This window comes from Gymnoscopelus microlampas (genome assembly GCF_963454915.1).
Source record: "Gymnoscopelus microlampas genome assembly, chromosome: 3".
In the NCBI taxonomy this organism is placed as follows: Eukaryota; Metazoa; Chordata; class Actinopteri; order Myctophiformes; family Myctophidae; genus Gymnoscopelus; species Gymnoscopelus microlampas.
The window spans coordinates 22,065,310-22,083,300 of record NC_139940.1 but is presented as its reverse complement, the minus strand read 5'-3'; the positions used below and the strand labels follow the sequence as shown (position 1 = coordinate 22,083,300).

Below are 17,991 nucleotides of genomic sequence, written 5' to 3'. Positions count from 1 at the left end.
TGTTCAATTAGATACCTCAGAGTGAGAGCACAGACAGATGAGTCCCCTGGGACATGTAACCTCCCACCCCTGTTTCACCTCCACGTCTGTTTCTACCTCCTCCACTTCCTCTTTTAGAACATTTACCCAGGGAATGTTGACCGGCTTTTTTTTTTCTTCAGCGACATCCTCCTTCAACTCTGAGACCTGTAAGGCTTCATTTAAAAAAATCCATAACTTTTATGTCCTATCTGGCTTAAATGACTGCCGGTCTCCTGCATGAGAGACCACATTTCTACCACTGTTCCAAGAAGTCATCCCCGCTTGGCAGGGGAGATAATGCGCTTATAAACTTCAGGCAGTAGTACTTGTCAAATAGTAGGTACCCTGGTGTTTTGTCTTACAAAACACCTGACACCTGGGTCTAACATTTTCAATGGAAGTGCAGGTAGACCACCCCAACCACTGCACATGTGCTAGTTCAAATGTATTATCATAACATGCCATACAGATTGGTTAAAATAACATTTTATTCTTTAATTCTTTAACGTTTAAGTTGCCAATAAAAAAAAGGGAAAGAAAAAAAGTATTTTATTCATTAAAATAAGCAGTTTTAACACTCTGGATTTTACTGTGTGCTGAAATCATTGAGTCATATTCCAGCCAGTACTCCCACAGCGCCCTGCTGTTGGCTATTCGGCTGCTCTAGAGTCTACAGGGTGTTAAGCACTTGGACCCTAGACCCTAAAATAGCAGATGTACAAGCTGTACAAGCTCACAACTGCACATTGTGAGCTTGTAGATCTGCTTTTTCCGGTGAAGAGGGGAAAAGCATAGAGCCCTGGGGAACCCTGGTCAATTAATCCATTAAGACCGGGAACGCATCTGTGTCATTTTGGGTGGTCCTTGACATGAAAAAGTTTGAGAACCAGTGATATAGCAACACAAGTTGTTTGTTTTTTTAACTGTTAGGATTTAGAAGACATTTGTAGAATCCCCAGAAGTAGGGATGTCCGATATTATCGGCCTCCCGATATTATCGGCCGATATTAGCATAAAAATTGATATCGGGAAAATATCGGTATGTTTTTTTTTTTTTGCTTTTTTAAATAAGTTACAGGAGTTCTTACTGTATATGGTGTGTGTGATATGAAATTTGAGCTTACCCTAATCACAATAATCCCCGCATATATCGGTATCGGTTGATATCGGTATCGGTAATTAAGAGTTGGACAATATCGGTATATCGGTTATCGGTAAAAAAGCCAATATCGGACAACCCTACCCAGAAGCAAATATTTGAGTTAAAATGTTTGCAAACATATATATTGAAAGATTTGCACAAATTTGCAAAATGTTTCAAAAGACATGCAGATCTACAAGCTCGTAGCGCTGCACTCAGTGACGCGCTATGAGCTTGTATATCTGCTACTTTTGAATAGCCCAAAGTATAAAATAATGGTTATAGCAAAAAATCTAAAATGACACAAATATGGGTTCCCGGATTGAATGGGTTAAGTACATTGGGTTTAAGTGGTTAAGCGCTGTGCTCAAAGGCACCTTGGAAGTAGTTGCTAAGGGGAGACCAGTTTATCATTCACATTCGCAGAGACCCCTCTGATCACAGTTCTGCTTATTTATCTACGAGGCTACTGCCGTGCTTCTAAGGCATGCGCCCACGCTAGTGCACATGGAGGAAGATGATTTGTGGTCAGAGCGGAGAATAAACTTTTAAAGGATTGGTCCACATGTCAACGCCTGTTCCCAATTCTGCAACCTCAGCCTGTCTTCAGTTCAAACTTGCAAGTCCGGTACGTGCGCTCAAATCACAGCAAAACCACTAGACATTTACCATCTCACTCCATATGAGATTACCAGGAAAAGAGCCAGAAAAGATTTCTCTTTACAACAGTATCAGACAAGTGATCGAGCAATTTAGAGAGAGAGAGAGAGAGAGAGAGAGAGAGAGAGAGAGAGAGAGAGAGAGAGAGAGAGAGAGAGAGAGAGAGAGAGAGAGAGAGAGAGAGAGAGAGAAAATATGTAACAAAGTGTTAAAAGGTTTAAATGTATTCCACAGAACCAAAGCTTGATAAATGAATATGCTAAGCTTTTATGCTGTGTCACACTGGCATATTTTATGGCCAGTCTTTCTTGACTTGTGCATAGTTATATACATTATAAAATATTATGTCATCATTTCTAATGTTGTGAAATTGTGAGCAGACTTCTTCTGAGAGCATTATTACTGCCGTATGAAATCTGATTTATGCGCATTTCAAGAGGGGAGAGGAGTAAATACCAGATTCGTTTTACGGTCACATGCAGGCCCTGAGGCCATGTAATAAACTAAATCACAATTACTGTAAGAAGATGCAATCATTTCAGTTCAAAAGAAAGTAAACCTTGTCCTAAGAAGTGAACTAAGCAAAGCCCCAGAACCAAATACTGATGGAAAATTCCCTAAAGACCAATCGGTGGTAGACTTCCATAGTTTTCCCTGGCAGCAGGTTTGACAACATAAACCAAGTGCTTACACTTTGACGGACATGATCCCCTGCACATTGAGTGATAATATTTCACACCGTGTACTGTCGACCGCCAAATTGTTTACTCTCACACAGCAGTCCTATCCAGCACAATTTTTTTTCTTCTTCAAATCGCTCCACGTTCGCCACGAGAGGAGATTTCCTTTCCTTTCCATTCCTGCGAGCTTTCAGATGATGTCATGCTCACCGAGTTTCCATAGCTGCACACGATCCCGTTAACCTCAGCAGTGCTCCTTTGCTACCATGCATTCCTGCCACAGAAAAGGACACTAACCTCTCGCACCTGAGATCTGCGCTCATGGAAAACAACGTTTACACATAACAAAAACCTCCCACTGATAGCGGTCTTATCTCAGTGTTCAGGGTTGGAGAGTTCTGACAATGACTGGAAGGGGTAAAGGGGGGTATAGGTGGTTTGGGTGGCAGTCATCGTTTTTGCAGACCGTCAGGTGTTGTGTTGGAGATAAGGGCCACTGCGCAGCGAGGTGAAGCTTTTGTGTTGGACATGAACTTGATAATATTGTTCTGGCCTCTCTGTTTTTGGTCACAATGGTATTTTTCTTTCCCTTGGAAGTTGAACACGAAAAAGATAATCATAGACTGGCATACACTTCACTTGAAAACTGGAAATTTCAATGGGACTCAACAATAGGCTACAGCTTGTACGGGTTCTCTTTTATACAGTAATACCAATTTTGAGAGACATGGCAACCTCTTTCTTGATATAGGAAACGTTTTTATTTGCAGCTTTCATAAAGAAGGTGGTTTCAACACAGCACCACTCCGCAATGCATTGCCACAGAAAGGGGGTTCCCTGCCCCACCACAGCTACACCTATCGCCCATGGTTTCATAACCAAACCTACACACATAAAAACAAACGGCCAAATGGAACAACAGACATCAAACAACAGCATCAATCACAATAAACATGCAAAACCAGTCTCTAAATCAAATAACAAGCCAAATTAACACAACAATAAAACAATAAGTGCTGGCACACCCCGAGGCATGCTGGGAAATCCTTTCAAGCTGAAGTGTCACACCCAGGGACGCTACAATATAGTAAAACACAGTGTGCAGACATCTATCACTATGCTTCCATCGCCAAGAGGAATTCTTTGGAAAGCTAAACAGGGGGTGTCAGTAGATGATCGGATAGCGCACGTAACTGAGAAGACCCTGGTTTGATTCCAGCCGGAGATCTGTGTTGCATCATGCCATTCTAACTGTCTTCCCTCAGCTTCCTGTCTACGCTCTCCTATCTAATAAAAAGCTACATTTATGTTCTCTACACTTGCTCTCTTTTTGGTCATCAAAGATAAATGGTCTGTACTAATAGTTAAATGACACATGTTCTGCAGTACAAATGATGTCCAGTTGGTGTACAGAGCTGTACAGTGTCAATGCATTAAATAATGTATTAATAAAGACTTATACTGTATGAGGCTGCCACTGACTGCGCAAACAAGGATTTCAGCCAATGTAATAGTGCTTCAGTCTCCATAACAACATTGATGACCAAAGACAGGTATGCTTTAAACAGTTGTACTTTTTAGAGCTCTCTTTTAAATTACTGTGACTTCAGTGTTACACAACAAAATCCGAATAGTCCATTTTACAGTCTCATAAAATGAACAGTCCTGAACAGTCCATTTTTAATCATATGGGTAAAATATTGACATTTGGTCAGTTTTTAACACTCTGGATATTATTGCAACATACAGTTCTGGTCCACAGCACTTCTGTCCTTTCATTCAAGCAAATCAGGAACATGCATGGCAGTACAACTAAAACTATGTTACATCATTACACAGTAAAATCCAGTGTTAATTGACCCATAAGAGTTTACTGACTACAAGCTAAGCTAAACAACATGCCCTCTCTGATACTCACAACATATAAATACACAACAAACAAAATCACAAAGCCTATGAACATACACACAGCATGCACTGACGTGCACTTTCACAAATGTATGAATGGGTGGATGCACGCACAAATAAGCTACACATAAACTACCTAGATCACTCACACTTGCTCCTACGGCTGGGCGATATGACTTCAAATCAGTATCCAGTATTTCAAACCTTTCCACAATTAATCCTATAATATATATCAAAATTGGCTAAAGGGAGGGCCGGCCGGCCGGCTGGCCGGCGGGTGGGTGGGCTGATAACGGCCACGTCACTCTGACTCAGACACAACCATGAACAAACCCGATACGCCCACATACCGGCAGGACCACAGCCACATCGCTATGACTCAGACATAACCATAAACAAACCTGATACGCCCATATATAGGCATGTCACTATGACTCATACATTACCATAAACAAATTATAGGCATGTCACTATGACACAGACATAACCATAAACAAACCTGACAAAGCCCCGACACTATAACATATCAGTCGGATCGGCGGTGCGACATAGCCGCATAGCGGCTCAAACCTCTAGTTTAGTTAAAATAGCAGATCTATACAAGCTTGACACACGTTGTATAAAATAGTGGTTAATCAGAATAATCAAATTAGTTGATTATATTATTTTATGTGTCGATTCGTTGTAAGTCGGTTATTGATTCTAAATATCAGTTATTTGCCCAGCCCTACTTACTCCTCCACTACACTTTGAAGCATACTGTCCCCAAGCACAGACGTGCGTGCACACAAGAACAAAAAAGAAAGAAAAAAAACACCCACCACCCACCCTGTCCTCTACCCAGCTTTTAAAATTACACACACTAGCACCAGCATCATCCCGTCTGAACCACCATGGCCTTCCATGTCTGCCACACAGACGCTGGGCGTGGGTGGGTGAGTGTGGTGGCTGGGAGCGAGAGAGGCAGCCCTGGTTTGCAGGTCAAGCCTGCAGCTTTACAAGGGAAATCTCCAGAGCCACTATAAATACCGCTGTGAGCTTTAAGGGTGCTGTATATCACACCGCTGGCTTTTAAGGACCACAAACCAACCTCGTTCTTTTCTAGTCATTTTTCTGTAGTCTCTTCTCACATACAGTCGCATGGGCCTGAATACAATTAAATGTGTATTTCGCCCCCCCCCTCCGTTTCAAGTCACTGTTAATTGATTGGCGCGACTTCAAAACAGGTCCCGCTCTGCTACAAAAAGTTGGCCGTTCACCTCACACGTCAGGACCATATATCATTAATGTACACTCAGGTTTGGGGATTTCCCCGCACCCCCCCCCCCTTTATTCTGCACATTGCCATAGTAGAAAGCAAAAGGGGCAAATACGTCAGGAACCATTTTATGAAAACCGTTAGAGGTTTCAATGAGCCCCACCTGCATGGGTGACATTTACTCAACTCAGGCTGATATACCACGACTTGAAATGAAGCCTAATGATTCATTCAAGGAAATGGGGGTACATGAGACAATGATGCTGTCAGTGAAACACTGCCATGTGGCACGTGCTGCATAAATCAAGACTGGATATGCTTTTTTTGTCAAGCATGATGCAAGAATTCATTTCATGATAATAAACAAAACACAAACAAATATTACTAAGAGAGTCATCTTGAACACCTGAGCGCTGCAGATGTGGAGTAGGGACAATAAAAGGAGCGATTCAGCGCTCACGTGCAAATCTCATCAGCCAGCGCTAGTTAGCGGCAGACAGCATTAATTGCTTCCAGAAGTGTTGCTTTCGTTCACACTGGCTGAGGTGGCAAAGGCGGGGAGGAAAAGAGGGGGAGAGAGAGAGAGAGAGAGAGAGAGAGAGGGGGGGAGAAAGTGGTTGGGTGGGAGGAGGGCACATAATGAGAGGTCAGCCGCCGAGCCGCGATCTACAGCTCAGCTGCGAGTGCCAGAAAGGCACGGCAATTTTATGGTCAATTGGGCCGTGCATCTGGTCCCATACATCACACGACCTAGAGCCCACTCACTCTCGCACACCACATGCACATACATGTACACACATAGTAGTTCTATACACTAGTATTATAGTTTCCCCACTGCTAATGAGGCCACTTTGACCATGAACACCTTTGTGTGCCAATCATTTTCTTTTGATTTTTTTACTCTTTTAATTTATACTATAAATTCGTAAGGCTACATTGTAATTCTTTTTCATGATGTAAATTTGTAACAGCTGTCTTGAAAAGTGCTTTATGAAAAAAAGTTTATTTTTCTAATTATCATAATATTGAAATGAAAACAAGTCACTGTGGGAGTTTTAGGTCACCATGCATGCCACCATACCAGCCACCTCTCAGTCTTCTACCTGAGCTCTAACTCACTGCTGGGAGACACAGGCTTGCTGGCTTCATGGGAGACCCCTACAGGCCACACTCCCACACTACAACCGCAAACACGTTTGTGCATACACGGAACACACACACACATTAGGGGTGCATAATGAGGAGTAGGACAGAGGCACTATGTCCTCCCGGTGGGGGCTACTCACTGGAGCCACTAGGGTACAACAAGCAGTGGCAAGCAGTACCAATGGCTACTCTAAATAAAACATTTACATAAATATCACTGGACCGAAAATTTGGTAAATTTACAAATTCAGTTTTAAAAAAAGCCTGCATGAGTAAAACAATCATATACACTAAGTAGTGGCAAAGTGAGAGAACTGTCATGCAGTTAGAGGCACACACGTCACGCACGCACGCACGCACACACACATATCCACCTGTTACTGCGATGTGAGGCTACAATGATTAGTTCACTGCATTTGGACACTGTATAGAGCTCTTTCACTCTCTTTGTCGGTCTATGTACATAATATGTACATAGCTATATAATATATTGTACAGCATAAAACTCTTTAAGCACTTAAGCCCAATATATTATATAGCAAAAACAGCCGAAGTTCACAACGTGTCGCAATGAGAAGCAATCTCCATCAAAATCCTGCAAAAACACCAAATGTAAACTGTAAAAACTAAATGTATGCACTCATGGTCCTTTGGATATGTGTATGTGTGTGCTGTTTTCGAATCCGGTGGATTCTCTTACCTCTATGGGCACAGCCAGTGATGGTAGGAGGGGCTTCATGTAACCGTAACGCTGCATCATCACCATGACAACACACCGCATCATCTCCAAGATGGCTGCCATTGGCCTGGAACACAGAACACCGTCAACACTCAGTCAGTGGTGGAAAGTACATTTTGAGTTACTTAAAATTTTCTTGAACATTGCAAGGTCAAGTTTATTATGTCCCAAATTGGGCAATTCATTTTACAGCAGTAGGTAAAAAACTCTAAAAAACAAACACATGAACAATAACAAAGACAGACAAAGACATCGTCACAAAATCCAGATAATACCAGTAAAGTGCAGTTACATACATGAGCTACCTCCTTCTGCTTCCCCCGTTGATGGCACGGATGGAAGTAGGCACAAATGAAAATTTGTACCTATTTTGTTTTGCTACAGGGGCCTTTAGCCATTGGCCGGAGGGCAAGAGTTCATACACAGAATGGAGTGGATGAGAGCTATCCGCTCTGATAGATGATGCCTTCATAAGCACCTGCCTATCATATATGAGACTTAGACAGCTGAATTTCTCACCCACAATCTTGCTAGGCCCCCTTACAATCCCATTTAGGGCATTTTTCTGTTTAATTCCAAGATTCCCATACCACCAAATGATAGAAAAAGAAATAACAGACTCTACAAAAGCCCTGTAGAACAAAATCATCAAAGTTTTATCCACCTGAAATTTGGCTAGCTTCCGTAGACAGAAGAGGCGCTGTTGGCCTTTCTTACACAGCATTTCAGTGTTTGAGTCAAATTTCAAATGATTGTCGATAATGGTACCGAGATATTTGTAAGTGGTTACCAATTCCACTGCCTGGCCATTTATCTCACTACTCTCAGTAGCTAGTGCTGATAGTCTAAAATCAATGCACATATCCTTAGTCTTTGTGACATTAAGTTGTAAAAATGCCTCATCACACCAGGAAACAAAGTCATCAACAACTGGACCATGGCTGGCCTCATTATCGTCCAAAAGACTAATGATAACAGAATCATCAGCAAATTTGAGAATGTGTCTGTTGGCATGTTGACTTCTACAATCATTTGTATACAGGATGTACAGGAGTGGGGAGAGAACACAACCTTGGGGTGAGCCTGTGGATGATGTTAGTTCTCCAGACAGATTACCATTCACTCTTACCCTCTGGGTTCTGTTTGTAAGGAAGTCAAGAACCCAACCTATAATACATGAGTCTAAGCCAAAGTTGTTAACTAATTTTTCAACTAGTATGTGTGGCTGAATGGTATTAAAGGCTGATGAAAAGTCAACAAAAAGCAGCCTAGCGTGTTTCTTGCTCACTTTCAGATGTTCAAACAGAAGGTTTAATAATGTGATGGTAGCATCAGACACTCCTCTCTTAGCCCTGTATGCAAATTGCATAGGGTCTAGAAGACACTCCGTTTTTGTCAGGAGCTCTTCCTTGACCAGTTTCTCAAATGCAATACTGTATACTTCTACGCCACTACATCTCAGAGGCAAATATTGTACTTTTTACTCCACTACAATTATTTGAAAACATACTTGTTACTTTGTAGATTTAGATTATTATCAGAGTTGGAGGTAACGGCATTACAAGTAACGCCTTTACTGTAACGGAATACTTTTTTGGTAACGGAGTAAACTAACGTGTTAGTTTTGCAATTAAGAGTACTGGGTTATAGTTACCTTTTCTAAAATAATGGCGTTACTTCGTTACATTTAAGACCTATATTTCCCTGTTCTTTCTGTTGCCACAAATAAAAAGGAAAATCTATCTGACACATTTGCGCTGTTTCCTGATAAATGGACAAGCTTGTCTCAGTCAACGTTGACTTGCACAGATGTCACCCGAAAATCGGTGACATCTGTGGTGATTGCGTAATCATTCTACCCTATTCAATGGGTCACCACTTTTGGTGTGACACACGGCTGACCGTATTACTGGTCTCGCTTACATTAATGTGTCGCACGTGTGCGACATGGCAGAGATTGAGAGAAGACGGAGAGGTTGCCCTTTAGTACGGTCGTGGAAGTATTCACAATATTTTTTGATTTATTGATGAAAGGGGGAGAACGTCAATGCAAATTAGCCATGGCAAAGCCCAGCACAGCTCCACAACACTGGTGATCACTCCCGGGTAGGCTGCACTCTTGATTTTATGTTTACCAAACTCCCTCGTGTCACAATCTGGTGGTGTGGTGAGGACCCAAACGCAGGACAAAGGCAGAGGACGAGGCAGACACAGGGCGGATCGAATGCAAAGGGTTTTAATAACAAAAACAGAGGATCATGGATAATACACAGGAACACGAAGGTACTAGGAACATTAAGTCACAAGCGAGGAACAAGGCTATGCCAAAATAGTGACTTACTTTTACGAACAAACAAGGGCCTGAATAAACAGGGGAGTATATATAGACACACGGTAACTGGACACAGGTGAAACTAACTGACAATCAACGCAGGGATAGGCTAGGACACAGGTGCAAGACAGAGTTAATCAGAGGACTGGTGAGACAAGACAGGAAACAGCAAACAGGGCAGACAGGAAACAATACTACAAAATAAGAGTACGGAAAACCAAGGCAAAGGGCAACCGAGTTACAATACAAGACAAATGCAGAACATAATGAACAACGACCTAACCAGGCCTAAAGAACAGCCCTTAGGAGTCCAACACCATATAAGGGCATTCAAGGTCCAAATAATAAAGTCAGTCCACGGCCCGAGGAGCGGACCGTGACAGTTCGCAGGTGGGTTTTATTTGGCGGTAACACAAACATAATAAGTTACTTTTCTCAGAAGGTAATCCGTAACGGAATACTTTTTAATGGCAGTAATCCTGTAACGTAACAAGTTACTTTTAAAAGTAACGTTAACTTACGTTACCCAACACTGATTATTATTACATAACATACATAACATAACCACTTGAGCCCTAATTTTATACTTCATCTATTAAAAATAACTGATCTAAAAGCTCAAGCTCTGTGAGCTGTGTGAGTTGGACAAATAATGAATTTGGAAAAAAAAATGTAATAGCCCATTCATAATGACTGGGCTATACTTTTACTTTTGGTACTTTAGTATATTTTGGTGCCAATACTTTCGTACTTTCACTCAAATTACATTTTGAGTTACAAGTACTTTTACTTGTAACAGAGTATTTCTACTTTGTGATATTCATTGCTACCTTTAGTACTTTTTCCACCACCGCACTCAGAGAACATTTCATCTCAATCCTCTTAATTCATCTTCTGACCTTTATTCCAAGGACACATTCACAGTAACAGCGTGATCGGAATAATCCATTATTAAATGGAAGCATTTTCAATTTGCAGAGCTGATTGAGTTCAAATAGATTTAACCCCTGCCACTTCATGGCGAGTGACAGGAGTGAGATAATGTATCAGCAGGTCAGTTCCGGGGCTACATAACTGGTGGAAACCTCATATGTCCCAAACTGTTACTTTTCAGGATACAACAAATACAAGCTCAAAATGCATCACATCGCGACACATTTTGAGCTTTGTACATCCACTATTTTCTTTCGTGTGACACTGTAGTATGATCAAGTAGGGCATCAATTTACGGAGAAAACCTAAAATATGGAGATAAGAGGTTTCTGCCCCACAGCGACGATATACTAGCCAGTGTGCAGCGTTGTTGTACCACACCAATATGTTTGACAAAGGATGAGGCACACAGCTCTTAGCCACGATGCAAAATGTTTATTTTAAAATGAAACCAACGTTTCGACAGTGAAGTCTTCCTCAGGGTTTAACCAGGGTTTTACGTTAAACCCTGAGGAAGACTTCACTGTCGAAACGTCGGTTTAATTTTAAAATAAACATTTTGCATCGTGGCTAAGAGCTGTGACGCCTCATCCTTTGTCAATACTGCACCTCATCAACACAGGTGTGCGCTCCTACCTTCTGTGTTTGCCTAACCACACCAATATTTACCACAACAACCTTCTCTCACTATTTGCTCTGCTCTCTTCTGTCAACAAAAGATATAATAATTCAAATATAGGTTAATTAATAAAAGCGTGATTGAATGACGGTACCTCTGGTCGATAATGAAACCCATGGAGGTGAGAGTCAGCAGGATGTAGCCGATCATCGCCAGGATGGTAACCTGGGACAGCATCTACGAAAAAGACACGTTTACACAGCATGAGAAACGGCTATGGGGAGAAAATACATTAGAATCTAAACCTTAAATCAATATCATGGTTGGTTAAGTTACAATTGCAGGAGAGCCCACTGGGAGAGAAGCCATAAACCACAGTTTTGTTCGAACATAAGCGAAAATGCCAACGCAAACAAGCCTGACCTTCAGCATGAGCGCATTGGCACACGTCCCGTGGTGTTGCACTCTATCTCTTTCTTTACACTGACAAGCCCAGTTTACATAGGAGCACTAATCATTTCAGATGCGTCTTGACAAGGGATTTGACCGCAGTGGAAGAGACTGCAGTTTGAATCCCGATAGCCTTGAACAGAGCCAAGGCAATCAACGTGAGAAAGCTGGTCCCATGCATATCCGCACTGACCTATCAGCTGTTTGCGGTCAGTGTGGACAGCGCGCGAGCGCGCGCGCACACACACAAACACGCACGCACGCACGTACCCACGTACCCACGCATGCACGTACCCACACATGCATGCATGCACACACACACACACACACACACACACACACACACACACACACACACACACACACACACACACACACACACACACACACACACACACACACACACACACACACACACACACACACACACACACACACAGCGCGCGTGCGTGCACACATGCATACGTGGTGATGAATGCTGTACGTGAAGTACAGTCCAATCCATATTCCATCCATAGCCAGTCTAAGGTCTTGGCTGAAGGCAGCAGTTGAATGTTTGGTCTCTCCTGAGGATGCCGTGGTCTGTCAACTTCGGTTTACATCTCTACTGCACTCAATAAAGACTCTCACAACCAAACCCCACTGACAGCCCATGTGCGCTACATACTCAGCAGGCCATATATAGTAGATAGAGGATCTGCCTATCAACAGGATGCAATAAAGTAGTGTTTCTTTGTGCTTTACCCAAGAATTGTAATCCACGAGCCTCACATGAATCATATTCTTTGAGCCCACGCATGGGAATGGAGTGAGCTGGTATGGTTATGGTTCTGTGACTCAATAAGACAGTTTCGTCCGGCTGTCAAACTGTTTCCATTACAGGGGACGCAAGTCACCCTAAACCATAAAAATTCATCACAGTTGACTGTTCAGCAGTTAAGTGACATTAAAGTTCAAAGGCTATAGATACAATTATTTTTAGCAAGAGGTATAATGACTGGAGGAATTATTTTAGCATCAAGGGTTATGTGAACCTATCCATGTCTTCTAACCCTGGGGGCACAGTAGGCCAGACAGTGTGTTTTGTCACATGATCTTTAGTTTGACTATCTGTTACCCCAAGGGAACAGACCCCAGACGCTAACAGAAATCCTTTAGGGAATATCTTTCCAAATTCATTTGCTGTCATCAGGTGGAAATAAGTAATATTCACATGCTAAAAGAAATGGAAGGGAAACGTTTTCATGCTTCTTTCAGCGTGATAATTTTTAATTTTGGCGGCGTGTCAAATTACAGCAATAACAGCAGTGAGCAGAGATGAAAGTTAACATCTGGTGGTGGTGTGGTGACCAAAGAAATAGATGGATTGTGTTATTGTTTCTTAAGTCCCTCGAGGCTTGGCAGATTACATTTTTTATTTGGACCATTATCAGCGTCATTATTATGACGATGTCCATGAAGAAGCAAGGTTTTGCTAGGCTCAGAAGGCTCGACTTGGACAATTTCCTCCTCTGTCTTCAATAGTTACTGTTCATCCGACCTACAGTATAATAAAATGTACACGTTGGCCTTCCAATGATGTAATTGCAGTGTAGCTCCACTTGTTTGAAATAGAAATGTTTTCATGGCTTCGAATTAGCGCTAAGCCCATAAATTGTCCCGCAGTGTATCATCAATTGTCAGGCTAAATAAGTGGCTAGCGAACATGTGGATATAAATACATACGGTGACATGATTTATTGTCGAGCCAGACGGCTCACTTTGTTATTTTCCCCTCCAAGTCCTGATTGCTGCATCCTGAAGGCTATTTGGGTTGGGAAATGGTTGACTCGACAATTAGGGCGTTTGTGTTCGTTGTTGGACCACCAGCTGTTGCTGCTGTTTCATTCGCTGCGAAGGAGGGGGAACCCTCAACCACGGCCAACGTAGAGGTGAGGACCACAACTGTGGGATCACCACAGAGGTAGAAGAAGACAGGCCATTTTATTTGGAAGTTTGAAGAGGCTGGGTGGGACAGTACTTTCTTGGCTAACCAAAACTATGCCTAGGGAAACAAGGCTTCCAAAGATAACTGTTGAAAAGACCTTTTTTTTTTTCTTTGAGAGGGAGAAAGGGGGTCTTTTGGCTCACAGAATGGAAAATAATAGACAAAAGTTGTTCTAAAGAGGAATGCCAATCAGTCATTCTGTCATGATGTTAGAAAGAGCTACTTTTTTCCTACCGGCTAAATGGAGGACTCAGCCTGACCATGGACCAGCCACAAACAAAATGGCGCTTAAATGCGCCATCATGATTGAGACAAACAAATGTGTGAAAGGCATAAGCCTTCCTGAGAAAAATGTACGGTTTACTAAATTTGTATGATAAGTTGCGGACAAACAACATCATTGTGAGACTTGAATTTGACAAAAATCACTGTTGTCTTTCTCCTGGACCTAGTGTACTGTACCAGATACTGTACGTACCGTTTTGGACTCAAACACATCAAGGTACAGCCCAAACACCAGAAAGAAATGCATGAATACGTAGATCTGTAAAGTCACTGGCCAGCTGCTCTCATGGGGGATCTCCTTTCCAGTCACCTGAACAAAGAAAATGGAATGAATATAGATTCATGTTTGAGTAAACATACTGTGGTCACAAAACAGCAAATGGCATACCGGTAATTAATAAAACAAACTAAAATACAAACTTTATAAATATACATCATTCAGTTGACCAATAAACTTAAGGCACAGAAACATGTGCTTTCAGCATCATGAACTCCAATAATGGACTTTCAACCTTCAACCTTTGTCTGTATACACCAAGCATAAATGCTACCCCGATACACAAACGCACACACTCTCAATGCCATGTCCATAGCCATGATGCCCTGACAACAGATCACAATATCAATCATCGAATCGATAAATAAATAAACATGATATATCCGATCAAGAGATCCTTGGTTTTTCATTCAGGGTCTTTCCCAGGATCCTGGGTTACTAAAGCACATGTGGGTTCCCCACATATCCCAAACCCTGTAGGCATTCCAGCACACAGCTCTGCTTAGTCTCAAAAGCTGAAACACATCCAACCCTGTTTCCCTTTACTTACCCTTTCACTCCTCTCCCTTTTCTTTCTTTCCTTCATCAACAGATATCAACACACGCCCCTCTCTGGGACTACAATGGCAAGTCTTTCAAGATATTTCAGTCCGATTCCAGCTCCCCCCACATGCTTAGAATCCCCCTGCTGAGTTTAAGGGGCAAATTTAATTGTAAAGGCAAAGGGGAGAGCTTTTGTGTGTGTGTGTGTGTGTGTGTGTGTGTGTGTGTGTGTGTGTGTGTGTGTGTGTGTGTGTGTGTGTGTGTGTGTGTGTGTGTGTGTGTGTGTGTGTGTGTGTGTGTGTGCGCGTGCGTGCGTGCGTGCGTGTAGTATGATGGAGCTACATATGTGCCACCATCAGCGCTATTTCAAAGCTAACCACTGGGGCACTCATTTAGAGCCTATATTTCACTCTGCTAACACAGAATGCACATACTGTACTGTACTGTACACATGCACATGCACTCACACCAGCACATACACATGCACTTGAGTACATGCACAGTCACACCAGTGCGCGCGCACACGCACACACACACACACACACACACACACACACACACACACACACACACACACACACACACACACACACACACACACCATTGCATGCCTTTTTGATCCCGCAGACTGTATTTAAAGTCGGGTGAAAAAGAGCATATTGTGTTCCCTCTACAAAGGCTCACCAGATTTATTTGTCATGGTGGGTCCTTGTAAAAATGGTAGAATATGTGAAACCGCTGAGTCATTTGGGTTGTGATTTGAATGTGTCAAAATGATAGGTTGGAGGTTCTTACATTGAAAAAAACGAGGCCAGAGAAAGTTCTTTTAAGTCTGATTTATACTTAGTTGCGCGCCAGTGTCGTGCACCGAAAATAAGAAATCTACAAGATGACAGGGCGATGCGTTGTGAGCTTGTGGATCAGCTATTTTCGGTGCATGACACCGGCATGCAACTAAGTATAATTCAAGCTTTACTTACTTTGGGAACTTCTTTGTGATCTCCCAGTCTCTGTTTACCAGGTGACCAGCTTGGCCCCTTGAGGAAGGTTGACAGCTTATCGATGATTGTCTCATATTTACGGGATTTTCTCCACAGATAGCGATAGTAGGCGAACTGAAAATGAAAATATAAAAAGTATTTAGACATCAACAATAAAGTGTAGTGAAGTTACATCTGACTTGTTTGTCAAAAATGAATCATTCTCTGCATGCAAATTGATGGGGTTGTGCTCTTTTTTTCAATATATGTTAAAAGATATTTGAAATGTTTTATTAGTTTTGCACTATGGGATGTGAAAACTTAAACAAAACATAAATGTTTCTATGAACACAGATGGAAACTTAAAAACCTGAGCGCTACACAACACAATGCTGCATTTCTCATGTCAATGTTAATGATTGTAGCCTTAATTAATCTTGAGTGGAAATGTTTTTGGCATTCGTGGGTAAGGGGACATTGCTCATATACCGTACCGTGCCAAGGGTGAGGGCAGCGAAAATAATCAAACAACTACCTCCTGGCATTTCATTTTATTGGCCTCCTTCACCTCAGCTGGGCAGTTTGTTTAAAGTAGAGTAATAATGTTATGGTTACAAAATGGTTGGTCCGCCAGCAGGGGAAATATGAGCTCACGCCTCATCTATCGCTGCTCTCACAGGTGTTTACACTCAGAGTACCATACAGAGGGATGGAGGCTAGCTGCTTGACCAAGTGGCCCAGTGGCGTGGCAGTGATGTCACCACCGTGGGAAGTTGGGAAACCAACCTGAACGTGTAGGATTTCAAAGGTTCTGATGGGAAACACCAAGCCGTACACCACTTTGTCTGTCTCTGGAGCAAAGGTACCTGAGGAGACAGTGGTATAGTGTGAGCAAACCTGCTGGCTATTGGCATGAAACACAAGGCTTTAACTTTATGATTACATTTGCAGCACACTTACAGGGCATTTGTATGTGCATTATCTGCATTTTCTAACTGAGTACAGGACACCATAACCTTATTGATGTATACTACTAATATTCATTATCATTCTTACCAAACAATCGGTCCCATATGATCAACGCTCCCCCGTAGTTCTTGTCAATGCAATAAAGGTTCCGCCCTGTTAATGCAATGTTTTAGTGATTCAAAATGACACATTTTTGACAAAAATTGATTTACTTTAATGCAAAGACATTGAGTGAATTAGAACTTATCTTACCATGGTGTACTCTGTGGTGACTGGGGGTGTTGAGGATCAACTCCAGAGGACCAAGGTTTCCAATGACCTGCATGCACAAATGATTACACACAAACAGTATGCACTAAATCAGTGGTTCTCAAACGTTTCAATTTCAAGGACCCCATAACTCTGAGAGTGGAACCATTTGCACAATTACAGATCTGTAAGGGTCCATTTGGAACCCCCTCAAGGAACCTTGAGCATTAAATATTCAACATATACCCTGCACTGCTATTTATTTATTTTGTATTTATTTATTTTAAATGTTCTCCCCAATTGCTAATTCCCCCCATGTGTACTGTGATCCCTGTAGCTGTCAGCCTCCAGTTAGCTTGGGGAAGGAGGAAACAACTGCATGCCTCCTCCAATACACGATTCCCCACTAGTGCTTCTTTTCACCTGACAGTGAGGAATTTCAATGGTATAGCGTAATGTGAGAGGACGCTCACAGTATCTCCCCCAGTTCCCCTCCCCTATGGACAGGCACTCAGTAGGAGTTGCTAGTGCAGCGACAAGGATAAAATCCTGCTGGCTTCCTACCCGCAAACAAATTGTGTTTGTTGGAGTGCCCTGATACACCGCACTTCTTTTAGTGTGGATTTTGACCAATGAAAGCCAATTTGTAGATATTTCTTACTATTTTCTAGGCATTTTACTGTACTGTAGGTACAAATGCACATTGAAATATCTTTTGGTAATGCACCCCTTTCAAATGTTGTAAGTGATACCTAAGAACATACTTTCATACAATTGATATAATATATAATTGTGGTTTATTATCAAATGAGTC

At 42.1% G+C, this 17,991-nt stretch overlaps 1 protein-coding gene across 1 annotated transcript in view; it reads right to left on the bottom strand.

Annotated features, from left to right (window-relative positions):
- Positions 1-17,991, bottom strand: part of agmo (alkylglycerol monooxygenase) — a gene marked incomplete at its 5' end in the record, with an annotated part of 46,665 nt that overhangs the window by 7,796 nt on the left and 20,878 nt on the right. Inside the window, 7 exons of the mRNA XM_084052261.1 lie at positions 7,515-7,620; positions 11,592-11,674; positions 14,353-14,469; positions 15,960-16,094; positions 16,746-16,825; positions 17,016-17,081; positions 17,181-17,247. Of these exons, the coding sequence (XP_083908387.1) occupies positions 7,515-7,620; positions 11,592-11,674; positions 14,353-14,469; positions 15,960-16,094; positions 16,746-16,825; positions 17,016-17,081; positions 17,181-17,247 (654 nt within the window). The remainder of the gene's footprint in view (positions 1-7,514; positions 7,621-11,591; positions 11,675-14,352; positions 14,470-15,959; positions 16,095-16,745; positions 16,826-17,015; positions 17,082-17,180; positions 17,248-17,991) is intronic.